Source organism: Heptranchias perlo, chromosome 19 (genome assembly GCF_035084215.1).
Source record: "Heptranchias perlo isolate sHepPer1 chromosome 19, sHepPer1.hap1, whole genome shotgun sequence".
Classification (NCBI taxonomy): Eukaryota; Metazoa; Chordata; class Chondrichthyes; order Hexanchiformes; family Hexanchidae; genus Heptranchias; species Heptranchias perlo.
The window spans coordinates 1642020-1659209 of NC_090343.1; the positions used below are offsets into that span (position 1 = coordinate 1642020).

General features: G+C 48.8%; 1 protein-coding gene across 2 annotated transcripts in view; it reads left to right on the plus strand.

Moving 5' to 3' along the window:
• Nucleotides 1–17190, plus strand: part of ergic3 (ERGIC and golgi 3) — a 52267-nt gene that overhangs the window by 3013 nt on the left and 32064 nt on the right. For both annotated transcript variants that reach the window (XM_068000147.1, XM_068000149.1), the window contains exons 3-7: nucleotides 7327–7414; nucleotides 8517–8636; nucleotides 9734–9824; nucleotides 14703–14868; nucleotides 15929–15986. In XM_068000147.1, coding sequence (XP_067856248.1) covers nucleotides 7327–7414; nucleotides 8517–8636; nucleotides 9734–9824; nucleotides 14703–14868; nucleotides 15929–15986 — 523 coding nt within the window. The remainder of the gene's footprint in view (nucleotides 1–7326; nucleotides 7415–8516; nucleotides 8637–9733; nucleotides 9825–14702; nucleotides 14869–15928; nucleotides 15987–17190) is intronic.

Sequence of the window (17190 nt, forward strand, 5' to 3'; positions counted from 1 at the left end):
GTCTTCCAGTCCTCTGGTACCTCCCCTGTATCTAGTGAGGATTGGAAAATGATCCTCAGAACATCCGCTATTTCCTCCCTGGCTTCCTTCAATAGCCCAGGAAACAATCCATCCGGCACTGGTGACTTATCAACTTTCAAGGATTCCAGTCCCTCTAGTACTTCCCCTCTCGTTATGTTTACCATATCCAATATTTCACACCTCTCCTCTTTAACTACCATGTCTGGATCATCTCTTTCCTTTGTGAATACGGAGACAAAATATTCATTTAAAATCCTACCCACATCCTCTGCTTCTACACACAAGTTACCCTTATCATCCCTGAGAGGTCCCATCTTTTCCTTAGCCATCCTCTTGTTCTTAATGTACTGATAAAACATCTTTGGGTTTTCTTTAATCTTACGAGCTAATATTTTTTCATGCCCCCTCTTTGCTTTCCTTATTTCCTTTTTTATGTCATCCCTGTACTTTCTATACTCCTCTAGGCTTTCTGCAGTATTTAGTTTGCTGTGACAGTCATAAGCTTTCTTTTTCTGCTTTATCTTGCTCCGTATACTTCGAGACAACCAGGGGGCTCTAAATTTGGCAGTGCCACCCTTTTTCTTTGAGGGGACGTGTCTGCATTGTACCCGTAGAATTTCACTTTTTAGTGCCTCCCACTGGCTTGCCACTGATTTCTCCTCAAGTAGTTGTGTCCAGTCCACTTCTGCCAAATCACCTCTTAGTTCTGTAAAATTTGCCTTCCCCCAATTTAAAATGTTTACTCCTGATTTAACTCTGTCCTTTTCCATAATAATGCTAAAACTAACTGAATTATGGTCACTATCCCCAATATGGTCACCCACTGTCACTTCACCCACTTGCCCATCTTCATTTCTGATGGCGTCTGGAGATTGGCTGTTGGAGACCTTCAAAGCATCCTACGCGCTCTCATCCCACGCACTCCCCGCGTGGGAGACTTACATAAGAACATAAGAAATAGGAGCAGGAGTAGGCCAATCGGCCCCTCGAGCCTGCTCCGCCATTCAGTAAGATCATGGCTGATCTGATCCTAACCTCAAATCTAAATTCATGTCCAATTTCCTGCCCGCTCCCCGTAACCCCTAATTCCCTTTACTTCTAGGAAACTGTCTATTTCTGTTTTACATTTATTTAATGATGTAGCTTCCACAGCTTCCTGGGGCAGCAAATTCCACAGACCTACCACCCTCTGAGTGAAGAAGTTTCTCCTCATCTCAGTTTTGAAAGAGCAGCCCCTTATTCTAAGATTATGCCCCCTAGTTCTAGTTTCACCCATCCTTGGGAACATCCTCACCACATCCACCCGATCAAGCCCCTTCACAATCTTATATGTTTCAATAAGATCGCCTCTCATTCTTCTGAACTCCAATGAGTAGAGTCCCAATCTACTCAACCTCTCCTCATATGTCCGCCCCCTCATCCCCGGGATTAACCGAGTGAACCTTCTTTGTACTGCCTCGAGAGCAAGTATGTCTTTTCTTAAATATGGAGACCAAAACTGTATGCAGTATTCCAGGTGCGGTCTCACCAATACCTTATATAACTGCAGCAATACCTCCCTGTTTTTATATTCTATCCCCCTAGCAATAAAAGCCAACATTCCGTTGGCCTTCTTGATCACCTGCTGCACCTGCATACTAACTTTTTGATTTTCTTGCACTAGGACCCCCAGATCCCTTTGTACTGCAGTACTTTCCAGTTTCTTGCCATTAAGATAATAACTTGCTCTCTGATTTTTCCTGCCAAAGTGCATAACCTCACATTTTCCAATATTGTATTGCATCTGCCAAATCTCCGCCCACTCACCCAGCCTGTCTATATCCCCTTGTAGGTTTTTTATGTCCTCCTCACTTTCTACTTTCCCTCCCATCTTTGTATCATCTGCAAACTTTGATATGTTACACTCGGTCCCCTCCTCCAAATCGTTAATATAGATTGTAAAGAGTTGGGGACCCAGCACCAACCCCTGCGGAACACCACTGGCCACTGGTTGCCAGTCCGAGAATGAACCATTTATCCCAACTCTCTGCTTCCTGTTAGATAACCAATCCTCCACCCATGCCAGAATATTACCCCCAATCCAGTGATTCTTTATCTTGATCAATAATCTTTTATGTGGCACCTTGTCGAATGCCTTCTGGAAGTCCAAATATACTACGTCCACTGGTTCCCCTTTATCTACCCTGTACGTTATGTCCTCAAAGAACTCAAGCAAATTTGTCAGACATGACTTCCCCTTCGTAAAGCCATGCTGACTTTGTCCTATTAAATTATGTTTATCCAAATGTTCCGCTACTGTCTCCTTAATAATAGACTCCAAAATTTTACCCACCACAGATGTTAGGCTAACTGGTCTATAATTTCCAGCCTTCTGCCTACTACCCTTTTTAAATAAGGGTGTTACATTGGCAGTTTACTAATCTGCCGGGACCTTTGCCGAGTCCAGAGCATTTTGGAAAATTATTACCAAAGCATCCACAATCCCTACTGCCACTTCCCTCAAGACCCTAGGATGTAAGCCATCAGGTCCAGGGGATTTATCCGCCTTGAGTCCCATCAATTTATTGAGTACCAATTCCTTAGTGATTTTAATCGTATTTAGCTCCTCCCCCCCGAGAGTCCCCTGTTTGTCCAGTGTTGGGATATTCTTAGTGTCCTCTACCGTAAAGACTGAAACAAAATATTTGTTCAGCATTTTTGCCATCTCCATGTTTCCCACCATTAATTTCCCGGTCTCATCCTCTAAGGGACCTATGTTTGCCTTAGCCACCCTTTTTCTTTTTATATAACTGTAGAAACTCTTGCTATCTGTTTTTATATTTTTTGCTAATTTATTTTCATAATCTATCTTCCCTTTCTTAATCAATCCTTTGGTTACTTTTTGCTGTCTTTTGAAGACTTCCCAATCTTCTATCCTCCCACTAAGTTTGGCTACCATATATGTCCTTGTTTTTAGTCGGATACTATCCTTAATTTCTTTACTTAGCCACGGATGGCTGTCATTTCTTTTACACCTTTTTTTCCTCAGTGGAATATATATTTTTTGAAAGTTGTAAAATAACTCCTTAAATGAACACCACTGCTCATGTACCGTCTTACCCTTTAATCTATTTTCCCAGTCCACTTTAATCAATTCCGCTCTCATACCATCATAGTCTCCTTTATTCAAGCTCAGTACTCTTGTTTGAGAACCAACCATCTCACCCTCTAATTGGATATGGAATGTAACCATGTTATGGTCACTCATTCCAAGGGGATCCTTAACTAGGACATTATTAATTAATCCTGGCTCATTACACAGGACCAGGTCCAAGGTTGCTTGCCCCCTTGTAGGATCAGTTACATACTGCTCAAGAAATCCATCCCTAATACACTCAATAAACTCTTCCTCAAGGCTGCCCTACCCAATTTGATTTGTCCAGTTAATATGATAGTTAAAATCCCCCATAATTATAGCTGTTCCCTTATTACATGCCCCGACTATTTCCTGATTAATACTTCTTCCAGCAGAGTTGCAACTATTAGGAGGCCTATATACTACGCCACTAGTGTTTTTTTCTCCTTATTATTCCTTATCTCTACCCAAACTGTTTCATTATCCTGATCCTTTGTCCCAATATCATTTCTCTGTATTACAGTGATTCCTTCCTTTATTAACATAGCCACCCCACCTCCCCTTCCTTCCTGCCTGTCCTTCCTGATTGTTAAATACCCTGGCATATTTAATTCCCAGTCGTTGTCACCCTGCAGCCATGTTTCTGTAATGGCCACAAGATCATACCCATACGTAGTTATTTGTGCCGTTAACTCGTCCATTTTGTTACGAATGCTACGTGCATTCAGATAAAGAACTTTCAAATATGTTCTGTAACATTTAGTTCCTGCTTTTTCCTTTTTTACCACTTTACCTTTTACTCCATACCTTCTGTCCCTTCCTGACACGCTTTCCTCTGTCTCCCTGCTCAGGTTCCCAACCCCCTGCCACAGCTTTGATGCTGGGTTAATCGCCTTACGCCTTCTAGTTTTTATTTTATCTGTCGTGTCTAAAGTACACTTTCTTTCCGCTGCTCTACGCTTTTCCCTTTCACTTGTTCTTGAACAACTGTTTGTACTATTTGTATTGTAGATTTCCCCTGGGTCTTCCCCTCTCTTGCTGCTCTCAACTTTATTCCCTTCTGACTCCCCGCTCAGGTTCCCATCCCCCTGCCACTCTAGTTTAAACCTTCTCCAACAGCACTAGCAAACACCCCCGCGAGGACATTGGTCCCGGTCCTGCTCGGGTGTAACCCGTCCCGCTTGTACAGGTCCCACCTTCCCCAGAACCGGTCCCAATGTCCCAGGAATCTAAATCCCTCCCTCCGACACCATCCCTGCAGCCACGCATTCATCCTGTCTATTCTCCTGTTCCTATACTCACTAGCGCGTGGCACTGGTAGTAATCCTGAGATCACTACCTTTGAAGTCCTGCTTTTTAATTTATCTCCTAACTCCTTAAATTCACCTTGCAGGACCCCATCCCTTTTTTTTAACCTATGTCGTTGGTACCAATATGGACCACGACTACTGGCTGTTCACCCTCCCCCTCCAGAATGCCTTGCAGCCGCTCCGTGACATCCTTGACCCTAGCACCAGGGAGGCAACATACCATCCTGGAGTCACGTTTGCGGCCGCAGAAACGCCTGTCTGTTCCCCTTACAATTGAATCCCCTATCACTATAGCCCTGCCACTCTTCTTCCTCCGTTCCTGTGCAGCAGAGTCACCCGTGGTGCCCCGAACCTGGCTCTTGCTGCTTTCCCCTGATAAGCCATCTCCCCCAACAGTATCTAAAGCAGAATATCTGTTTGAGAGGGAGATGGCCCCAGGGGACTCCTGCTCTACCTGCCTAGTCCTTTTACTCTGCCTGGCGGTCACCCATTTCCTTTCTGCCTGCGTAATCTGCGACTTCTACTGCCTCCCAAAGATACACAAATCCAACACACCCGGACGTCCTATCGTATCAGGCAACGGAACCCTGTGTGAGAACCTCTCTGGATACGTCGAGGGCATCCTGAAACCCATCGTACAGGGAACCCCCAGCTTCTGTCGCGACACTACAGACTTCCTACAAAAACTCAGTACCCACGGACCTGTTGAACCAGGAACACTTCTCACCACGATGGACGTCTCGGCACTCTACACCAGTATCCCCCACGATGACGGCATCGCTGCAACAGCCTCAGTACTCAACACCAACAACAGCCAATCTCGAGACGCCATCCTACAACTCATCCGCTTCATCCTGGATCACAATGTCTTCACCTTCGACAACCAGTTCTTTACCCAAACACACGGAACAGCCATGGGGACCAAATTCGCACCCCAATACGCCAACATTTTCATGCACAAGTTCAAGCACGACTTCTTCACTGCACAGGACCTCCAACCAACGCTAAACACCAGATACATCGACGACATTTTCTTTCTATGGACCCACGGCGAAGAATCACTGAAGAGACTACACGATAACATCAACAAGTTCCATCCAACCATCAAGCTCACCATGGACTACTCCTCAGAATCAGTTTCATTCTTGGACACACGAATCTCCATCAAAGACAGGCACCTCAGCACCTCACTCTACCGCAAGCCCACGGACAACCTCACGATGCTCCACTTTTCCAGCTTCCACCCTAACCACGTCAAAGAGGCCATCCCCTATGGACAGGCCCTGCGAATACACAGGGTCTGCTCAGACGAGGAGGAACGCGATGGACACCTACAGACGCTGAAAGACGCCCTCGTAAGAACGGGATATGACGCTCGACTCGTCGATTGACAGTTCCGACGGGCCACAGCGAAAAATCGCATAGACTTCCTCAGGAGACTAACACGGGACGCAACCAACAGAGTACCCTTCGTCGTCCAGTACTTCCCCGGAGCGGAGAAACTACGCCATGTTCTCCGCAGCCTTCAACATGTCATCGATGACGACGAACACCTCGCTATGGCCATCCCCACACCTCCACTACTCGCCTTTAAACAGCCACCCAACCTCAAACAGACCATCGTTCGCAGCAAATTACCCAGCTTTCAGGAGAACAGCGTCCACGACACCACACAACCCTGCCACAGCAACCTCTGCAAGACATGCCAGATTATCGACACAGATACCACCATCACACGAGAGGACACCACCCACCAGGTACATGGTTCATACTCCTGCGACTCGGCCAACGTTGTCTACCTCATACGTTGCAGGAAAGGATGCCCCGGAGCATGGTACATCGGCGAGACCATGCAGACACTGCGACAACGGATGAACGGACACCGCACAACAATCGCCAGACAGGAGGGCTCCCTCCCAGTCGGGGAACACTTCAGCAGTCAAGGACATTCAGCCTCCGATCTTCGGGTAAGCGTTCTCCATGGCGGCCTTCGAGACACACGACAACGCAAAATCGTCGAGCAGAAATTGATAGTCAAGTTCCGCACCCATGAGGACGGCCTCAATCGGGATCTTGGGTTCATGTCACGCTACATGTAACCCCACCAGGGGAAAAAAAAGTTATCTGTTTTTAATACAACTGGTCATTCTCTCTCTTTCTCTGCCTTTCGGATGTTTCTCTCTCTCTCTCTCTCTCTCTCTGTCTTTGTGTTGTGACCGTTTGTGTATTCGGTAGTCTTGTATGTAATGTTTCTCTGTCTGAACACTATTCAACTCCTTTGATTGCCTGGATAACGGGCAATTGGAAAGATTATCTGTAATCACCAGGCATTGTTCTCTGACTATATATGCTGTACCTTTTATGGAATCCCACACTCACCCGACGAAGGAGGAAGCCTCCGAAAGCTTGTGATTTTAAACAAAGCTGTTGGACTATAACCTGGTGCTGTGCGACTCCTCACATTTGTCCACCCCAGTCCATCACCGGCATCTCCACACCTTGTTTGTAATACTCCTTGCATTGAAGGACCCGCAGTATCTTGGCAAATGAAACTTGCTGCTGGGCAAATAGAAAGTCTTAATTCTCGGGTGAATTGTTTTTGTTGAATGTGCCCCCGGCCAGTGACTGGACTCTCAGACCTGTGACTGATCTCCGGACAGAGGGACGCTGCCCCTGGCCCAGATCCATTTTGCTTGTTTTCCTGGCTGATACCTGCACACACTGTAACACTCACCATTCCATTCAGCACCTCGCAGGCACTGGAGCCAAATGCAGGTAATCTCCCGTTAAAGGGTGAAGTTATTGTTTCTATTCTCTCATTATACCTCCTGCTAATAAGGAAATCATGGACATGTTGCTGATCATGTTTTCTCTTTCCAGGTGCATCCAGAACTCTACGTCGACACGTCACGAGGAGAAAAGCTGAAAATCAATATTGATATCATTTTTCCACACATGCCCTGTGCCTGTGAGTACTGGTGCAACTTTTAAATATGCCTTCCTCCCCGTCACTGCCTTCCTCCTCACTGCCCCCACTTCCGTGCTCTCCCTCCCTCCCCCTTCCCTGCTCGTTTCACAACCTCTGCGTCCTATTTGACCCTGAGATGAGCTTCCGACCCCATATCCTCTCCATCACCAAGACCGCCTAATTCCACCTCCGTAACATCGCCCGTCTCCGCCCCGCCTCAGCTCATCTGCTGCTGAAACCCTCATCCGTGCCTTTGTTACCTCCAGACTCAACTATTCCAATGCTCTCCCATCTTCCACCCTCCATAAACTTCACCTCATCCAAAACTCTGCTGCCCGTATCCTAAGTCGCACCAAGTCCCGTTCACCCATCACCCCCTGTGCTCGCTGACCGACATTGGCTCCCGGTCCGGCAATGTCTCAATTTTAAAATTCTCATCCTTGTTTTCAAATCCCTCCATGGCCCTCGCCCCTCCCTATCTCTGTAACCTCCTCCAGCCCGACAACTCCACCCCCCCCAACTCTCTGTTCCTCCGATTCCAGTCCCTTATGCCTCAATCTCCCTTCAGCCCACCACTGGCGGCCGTGCTTTCAGCTGCCGAGGTCCCACGCTCTGGAATTCCTTCCCTGAACCCCTCTGTGTCTCCAAGCTTTTGTCACCCCTCCTAATAGCTCCTTACCTGGCTTGGCGTGTATTTATTTTTTCTCATGCATTTGTAAAGTCCGTGGGGCATTTTTCTCAAGGCTTCTTATTAATGCAAGTTGTTGTCACCCCAAGTTTGCGGTCTGGTTTGTGATGTAGAGGAGATCCTGAGCCCAGGACACCTAGACGGGAACCTGAGGGTCCTCGCTGGGCAGCACTGGGGGGGCCCTGCGTAACGGGGTGTTTTCAGCATTACTCCCGGGTCTAAGGGAATTGGGGGCGGGGGGCGCAGGGGAGTCACACAAAGACCCAGGGAATGTCCAAAAGGAAAGAGAAAAAACCTTTAAAGGACAGCCGAGTCTGAGTGTAATAAAGAAATTCCCTCTGCTTGCCCAACTCGCACCATATATCTCAGTGCACAGATACAGTATTAATGGGGCTGTTGTGTATCTCCTGACAGATCTCAGTATCGATGCAATGGATGTGGCCGGTGAGCAGCAGCTCGATGTGGAACACAACTTGTTCAAAAAGAGACTTGACCTGGTGGGGAATGTCGTCTCCCCGGAGGTGGAAAAGCACGGTAAGAACTGCCGGGGCAAACAGCAGTGACCCCCGCCGGTCCCCACAGAGACAAACCTCCCAAACTGGAGGGCAGGATTTAACTTTATAACAGGGTCGAAGGGTGGGGTTTCAGGGTGAGCAAACGGGAAGACTTTTCTACATTAAAGATGCTGTGGAAATGCAGCCCGGCCCTGCCCCCCCTCCCCACCCCCCTCCCCACCTTCAGTGTCTGGCCCCCCCACCCCCTCCCCACCTTCAGTGTCTGGCCCCCCCACCCCCTCCCCACCTTCAGTGTCTGTCCCCCCCACCCCCTCCCCACCTTCAGTGTCTGTCCCCCCCACCCCCTCCCCACCTTCAGTGTCTGGCCCCCCCACCCCCTCCCCACCTTCAGTGTCTGCCCCCCCACCCCCTCGCCTTCAGAGTCTGGCCCTGCCCCCCCCCCCCCCCCCCTCCCCTGGCCTTCAGTGTCCGGCCCTCCCCCCCCCCCCCCCTCCCCCGCCTTCAGTGGCTGCCCCCCCCCACCTTCAGTGTCTGTGCCCCCCACCCCCCCACCACCTTCAGTGTCTGCCCCCCCCTCACCTTCAGTGTCTGTGCCCCCCACCCCCCCACCACCTTCAGTGTCTGCCCCCCCCCCACCTTCAGTGTCTGTGCCCCCCACCCCCCCACCACCTTCAGTGTCTGCCCCCCCCCCACCACCTTCAGTGTCTGGCCCTGCCCCCGCTTCCCTTTGGTGCCCGCCCCTGTCCTGGTGTCAGTGAGGACACTGTCTGTCCAATCTTTTTCCTGGTGCTGGGACCGAGATGCAGACACTCCACTGTTGCCATTGCTGAAATCACCAAACTGGACACTGAGCAGGAATTGAATGGGGAACGTTCTGGTCTCTCTGCCTCAGTCCCTCGTTGGATTTACTCTCCGAGCCGCTGGGGTCAAGGGCCTCTCTGCACTTTCTTTAATTTGATTCCTCTTTAATTTCAGTTCTGTTTGTATTCCACACGCTTCTGATTTAATCTCTCAAACCTGCCTGGTTAATCTGTGACGGTAATTTTGGGTTGACGGGGGTCTCCTTCAGCACGCTGTCCCCCTGCCACATTTGTTGTTTTATCTCCTCTGTTTCAGAGTTGGGAAAGCAGGAGGAGGTGTTGAATTCCACGAAGTTGGACCCAGACCGGTGCGAGAGCTGCTATGGGGCAGAGTCCGAGGACCTGAAGTGAGTGTCACTGATTGGATCTTAGGACATGGAGCTGGGGTCCAGTGAACCGTTTTGACCAGGTGGATCCCATGTCCAGTTGCTGGAGAGCTACATTACCCCGGACTGGGAAGGATGAAAAACTGACCAACTGTCCCACTCCTGGTCACCAACCTGCGACCCCTGATATCAGACTAGGACAGTAGCAAGCTTGGCTGTGATGCTTTCTACAGTCGAGTATCTTTTGGCCACTGCCTGTCCAGTTAGAATCATAGAAAATTACAGCACAGAAGGAGGCCATTCGGCGCACCATGCCTGCGCCGGCTCTTTGAAAGAGCTATCCAATTAGTCCCACTCCCCTGCTCTTTCCCCATAGCCCTGCAAATTTCTCCTTTTTAAGTATTTATCCAATTCCCTTTTGAAAGTTATTATTGAATCTGCTTCCACCGCCCTTTCAGGCAGTGCATTCCAGATCAGAACAACTCGCTGAGTAAAAACATTCTCCTCATCTCCCCTCTGGACTTTTTGTCAATTATCTAAAATCTGTGTCCTCTGGTTACCGATCCTCTCACCAGTGGAAACAATTTCTCCTTATTTACTGTATCAAAACCCTCATAATTTTGGAACGCCTCTATTAAATCTCCCCTTAACCAAAGCTTTGGTGTCAGCCGTGGCTTAGTGGGTGGCATTCTCACCTCTGAGTCAGAAAGTCTTGGATTCAAGCCCCATTCCAGAGCTTTGATCTAGGCTGACACTCCAGGGCAGTACTGAGGGAGTGCTGCACTGCCGGAGGTGCAGTCTTTCGGATGAGACATTAAACCGAGGCCCCGTCTGCCCCTCAGATGAATGTAAAAGATCCCATGGCCACTATTTCAAGTGTCCTGGTCAATATTTATCCCTCAATCAAGTGTCGCCGCTCATGGTGAACCCCATGAAAGGGCCCTATCACAAAAGCCAGTTAAGAATGGGTGAGACGTGGCAGCAGTGGTGACAATCACAAAATTCAATGTCACTTTAACAAAAACTAAATATAAATGAAAAACATGACAATGGCCCCGATATTAGCTGGGAGGCGGGATGGCAGCGGGGGAGAGGGGGTGATTGGGTAACCCGCCCAATAAAATCTGGCCATCTGTTGTTGCCCTCTGTGCTCTTGTGCGGGTGCCTGTGGCGCAGCACTGTGTTGTGGAGCTCCAGGTGGCGGAGGTGGACGCCGTGCCTGGCGAGGCTGGTGATGTTGCGCGTCCTCTGATGTGGTGGTGAATGCAGCTATGGCGCCCCCCGTCCTGATGGTGTGAGTTTGGGGGGGGTCCGAAAGGTTGTTAGGTATGTGTGAACAGAGGAGTTGTGAGTGGAGGGTGGGAGTTTTCAGTGGAGGCGCAAGGATCTTGCAGCCAAAAGTTTGTGTGAAAGAACTTAGTGCCCTGCAGCAAGAATTCACCATTTCTCCCCGTCTGTCAAGCGAGCATTTGAGTGTCCTGCTGGCTGCTGGCTGAAACACGTCTGGTGGGGCGTGGGGTGTTTCCCACAGTGCGGGAAGCGTGCTGGGGATGTTTCGGGATCGGACCCCTGCCTTAATGCGAACAAAGTTAAGTACTTTAACTACTTTAAGTATCTAAATAAGTGTCTTAACTGTCGTCCCGCCGGCTTTGGTTGCCGGTGGGACTTCGGTATTCGGGAGGTGCAAAGCCAGACACGTCAATGGGAGCCCGGAGGTCTGCGGGTTGGAGCCGAGTTTCGAACCCGCTCGGGATTTCCGTGATTTTCGGAGCCTCCCCGCCCCCAACCCACCTGCTACTTCACTGGAAAATCGAGCCCAGGGTGTTTATATTTTCCTCCACTGAGCCCAGGGGCGCTGAGGCTAAGTTTTTGCCCTCACCAACACCTTGACTGACATCAGCTAATTCAGCACATACCGAATATAGAATCTGGGACCTTTGTAGTCCTATGGCTCAGTGCCCAATCTGGCAATGCAGTTGTCCATTGAGCCATCGGGAAACATGTCTTGATGAGACGCAGTGCACTACAACACTAGATATGATAATCTTAATCTGAGCCTAGATTAAGTTTTGACTGACAGCTGACATACTAATCATACAGCTGGGACCATGATTGTATTCCTTTTGAGCAGGATAAGACAAAGTGATGGTAAGGTATGCCAGTTGGGGCTTTGTTGAGTGCTCCCGGGTGAGTGGTAGAGTCCATCGATGACTGATCTAAGAAAGCATCATCTCGAGGTGGGTACGGCCGTCAGTGGTGTGTTTACTACTTCGTAAATAATTTACATAGCGACAATTAAAGTTGCCAAATGATCAAACACTCTCAATAGTATTTAAAGCTGAAAGATAAAATCAGCAGATGGCAGACAGTAAACAGTAAGGCTGTGCTTTGTGACATCAGTTGGCATTAGTTGCCCTGTGACATTAATTAGTGTACAGTGGTGAAAGCAATTTTCTAATGGTTATTTGATCTCATGCCAATGATATTTTGTGTTTTTGATTGAGGTGCTTGATGTCTTTAATTTTCTGTTTGAGGTTGCATGTGTAAACTTGGCCACTGAAACTGAGTTGGACCACAATTGTTGGGTTTTGTGGCCCAGCTTAAATTCTACTTATAGACTCTGGTGCCATATTCAGCTAAATCTATCTCTGTAATTATTGTATTGTGTCCTGTTCTGGGCACCGCACTTTAGGAAAGATGTGAAGGCCTTAGAGAGGGCGCAGAAGAGATTTACTGGAATGATTCCAGGGATGAGGGAATTTAGTTACGTGGACAGACTGGAGAAGCTGGGATTGTTCTCCTTGGAACAGAGACGGTTGCGAGGATATTTGATCGAGGTATTCAAAATCATGAAGGGTCTAGACAGAGTAGATAGAGAGAAACTGTTCCCATTGGTGGAAGGGTCAAGGACCAGAGGACATAGATTTAAGGTGATTGGCAAAAGAACCAAAGGTGACATGAGGAAAAACTTTTTTACACAGCGAGTGGTTAGGATCTGGAATGCACTGCCCGAGGGGGTGGTGGAGGCAGATTCAATCATGGCCTTCAAAAGGGAACAGGATAAGTACTCGAAAGGAAAAAATTTCCAGGACCACGGGGATAGGGCGGGGAGTGGGACAAGCTGGATTGCTCTTGCAGAGAGCCGACACGGACTCGATGGGCTGAATGGCCTCCTTCCGTGCTGTAACCTATCTAATCAACATTACTAAAACAGATTAGCTGGTCATTATCACATTGATGTTTGTGGGATCTTGCTGTGCACAAATTGGCTTCCTACATTACAACAGTGACTACACTTCAAAAAAAAGTATTTCATTGGCTGTTAAGTGCTTTGGCTCGTCCTGAGGTCAAAAAGGCGCTGTAGAAATGTGAGTCTTTCTTTCTCTGCTCTAAGGAGAACAATCCCAGCTTCCCCATTCTCTCCACATAACTGAAGTCCCTCATCCCTGGTACCATTCTAGTAAATCTCCACTGCACCCTCTCGAAGGCCTTGACATCCTTCCTAAAGTGTGGCGCCCAGAATTGGACACAATACTCCAACTGAGGCCTAACCGGTGTTTTATGAAGGTTTAGCATAACTTCCTTGCTTTTGTACTCTATGCCTCTGTTTATAAAGCCCAGGATCCCATATGCCTTTTTAACAGCCTTCTCAACTTGTCCTGCCACCTTCAAAGATTCGTGTATGTGCACCCCCAGGTCTCTCTGTTCCTGCACCCCCTTTAAAATTGTACTATTTAGTTTATTTTGCCTCTCCTCATTCTTCCTACAAAAATGCATCACTTCGCCATTAAATTTTATCCCCCATGTGTCTGCCCATTTCACCAGTCTGTCTCTGTCCTCCTGAAGTCTGTTTCTATCCTCCTCACTGTTTACTACATTTCCGAGTTCTGTGTCATCTGCAAACTTTGAAATTATACCCTCTATACCCAAGTCCAGGTCATTAATATATATCAAAAAGAGCAGTGGTCCTAATACTGACCCCCGGGGAACATCACTGTATACTTCCCTCCAGTCTGAAAAACAACCGTTCATCACTACTCTCTGCTTTCTGTCCTTTAGCCAATTTTGTATCCACGCTGCCACTGTCCCTTTAATCCCATGGGATTAAATTTTGCTAACAAGTCTATTATGTGGGACTTTATCAAACGCTTTCTGAAAGCCCATATACACAACATCCACCACACTGCCCTCATCAACCCTCTCCATTATTTCACTGATAATTCAATTAAGTTTGTCAGACACAATTTTCCTTTAACAAATCTGTGCTGACTTTCATTTATTAGCCCATATTTTTCCAAGAGACAATTAATTTTGTCCCAGATTATTGTCTCTAAAAGTTTACCCACCACCGACGTTAGGCTGACTGGCCTGTAATTGCCGGGTTTATCCCTCTCCCCTTTTTTTTAAACAAGGATGTAACATTTGCAGTCCTCCAGTCTTTCGGCACCATCCCCATATCTAAGGAGGATTGGAAGATTGTGGCCAGAGCCTCTGCAATTTCCACCCTTCCCTCAGTAACCGAGTGACTTTTCCACTTTGAGTACTGCCAATCTTTGAAGTTTTGCTACTACCTCCTCCTCTACTGCCACAATGGCAGCATCCTCTTCTCTAGTGAAGACTGATGCAAAGTGACCCCTCGGGTGAGGAGCCGGAGTGAGGGGGAGGGATAAAGTGCCCCTTTCAGGTGATGCCTGAAGTGCAGACACTGTCCTGTAACCAGAGGGACCGGGTGCCGTTACAAACCGGGTTTATTCTTTCCCTATTGGTCCGTGCAGGTGCTGTAACGCTGCTGATTGGTCCGTGCAGGTGCTGTAACGCTGCTGATTGGTCCGTGCAGGTGCTGTAATGCTGCTGATTGGTCCGTGCAGGTGCTGTAACGCTGCTGATTGGTCCGTGCAGGTGCTGTAACACATGTGCTGATGTGCGAGAGGCCTACAGACGGAGAGGCTGGGCGTTCAAAAACGCAGACACCATCGAGCAGTGCATGAGGGAAGGATTCACCCAGAAACTGCAGGAGCAGAAGAATGAGGGCTGCCAGGTTTACGGATTCCTGGAGGTCAACAAGGTGCAAAGGGCAAAGTTCGTGTTTAAGTCGCGATGTGGAGGAGGGGAAGTTATAGCTGATTAAAGCTCCCACCTGCTAAATTGTAGGACACTTCTTATTAACCGAGAATGAAATTTAGGGGTAAACAAATTTGAATCTTTTCAAATCTAAGGGCGATTTTGCCCGGAACAGGGGCTGTTACAATGACCATGTGTTTCCTGTCCCACCGATATCTAGCCAGGAAATTTAAAGCAAAACTTTTTTTTTTGGGGCAACTTTGTGAACTTTCTCCTGGGCAAATTTGCAAAGGATGTTGGAAGCTTAGTTTATCTCCTGTGAAAGTTGGTCTCTCGTTATTATCTGTACCAAATGTGAGGGCTGTGGTTAGATGCCGGTTACTGGGGATGGTCTCTGGTGGGTCTGGTTAGATGCCGGTTACTGGGGATGGTCTCTGGTGGGTCTGGTCAGATGTCGGTTACTGGGGATGGTCTCTGGTGGGTCTGGTCAGATGTCGGTTACTGGGGATGGTCTCTGGTGGGTCTGGTCAGATGTCGGTTACTGGGGATGGTCTCTGGTGGGTCTGGTTAGATGTCGGTTACTGGGGATGGTCTCTGGTGGGTCTGGTCAGATGTCGGTTACTGGGGATGGTCTCTGGTGGGTCTGGTTAGATGTCGGTTACTGGGGATGGTCTCTGGTGGGTCTGGTTAGATGCCGGTTACTGGGGATGGTCTCTGGTGGGTCTGGTTAGATGCCGGTTACTGGGGATGGTCTCTGGTGGGTCTGGTTAGATGCCGGTTACTGGGGATGGTCTCTGGTGGGTCTGGTTAGATGCCGGTTACTGGGGATGGTCTCTGGTGGGTCTGGTTAGATGCCGGTTACTGGGGATGGTCTCTGGTGGGTCTGGTTAGATGCCGGTTACTGGGGATGGTCTCTGGTGGGTCTGGTTAGATGCCGGTTACTGGGGATGGTCTCTGGTGGGTCTGGTCAGATGTCGGTTACTGGGGATGGTCTCTGGTGGGTCTGGTTAGATGCCGGTTACTGCTTTTTACTAACTCCTATCTTTTCACTTCTTGTTGATCAGGTGGCTGGGAATTTCCATTTTGCTCCTGGGAAAAGTTTCCAGCAGTCACACGTCCATGGTAAGAGGAAGCCCCGAATTCTCTTGGGGAGGGGGTTCGGGGATGGTCGTGACTGTCACTTGGGGTTCTCTGGGTGGGGGTTCGGGGATGGTTATACTGTCACTTGGGGTTCTCGGGGGGTGGGGGTGGTCATGACTCACGGGGTTTCGGGGGGTGGTCGTAACTGTTTCGGGGGCAGGGGATGGTCGTGACTGTCGGTGGGGCGGGTGGGAATAGTCATGACTGTCACGGGGTTTCGGGGAGTGGGCACTGAAGAATTCAAGCGAGGTACAACAACCTGGATTTATATAATGCCTTTAACATAGGAAAGCTTCCTAAGGCGCTTCACAGCAACATAATAGACAAAAATTGACACCAAGTCAAAGAAGGAAATCTTAGGAGAAGCGTCTAAAAGCTTGGTCAGTGAGGTAGGTTTTATGGCGGGTCTTGAAAGAGGAGAGAGAAGAAGAGAGGTAATTTTGGAGCTTAGGGCCTAGGCAGCTGAAGGCACGGCCGCCAATGGCGGAGCGATTAAAATCGGGGCATTTCCGGACCGAGAGCCAATGTGGGTCAGCGAGCACAAGGGATGATGGGAGAACGGGACTTGGTGCGAGTTAGGATACGGGCAGCAGAGCTTTTGGTGAGCTCAAGTTTATGGAGGGTGGATGATGGGAAGCCTGGCTGGAGAGTATTGGAATTGTTGAGTCTTGAGGTATCGAAGGCATGGATGAGGGTTTCAGCAGCAGATGAGCTGAGGCAGGGGCAGAGACGGGCGACATTACAGAGGTGGAAGTAGGCGGTCTTGGTGATGGAGCGGATATGTGGTCCGAAGCTCATCTCAGGGTCCAGTAGGACGCCAAGGTAGTGAACGGTCTGGTTCAGCCTCAGACAGTGGCCAGGGAGAGGGATGGAGTCGGTGGCCTAGGGAACGGAGTTTGTGGCGGGGACCAAAGACAATGGGTTTGATCTTCCCAATGTTTAATTAGAGGAAATTTTGACTCATCCAATAGTGCATGCGGGACAAGCAGCGTTTCAAATCGCGGAGGGGTCGGGAGAGGGGGTGGTGAGGTACATAAGAACATAAGAAATAGGAGCAGGAGTAGGCCAATCGGCCCCTCGAGCCTGCTCCGCCATTCAATAAGATCATGGCTGATCTGATCCTAACCTCAAATCTAAATTCATGTCCAATTTCCTGCCCGCTCCCCGTAACCCCGAATTCCCTTTA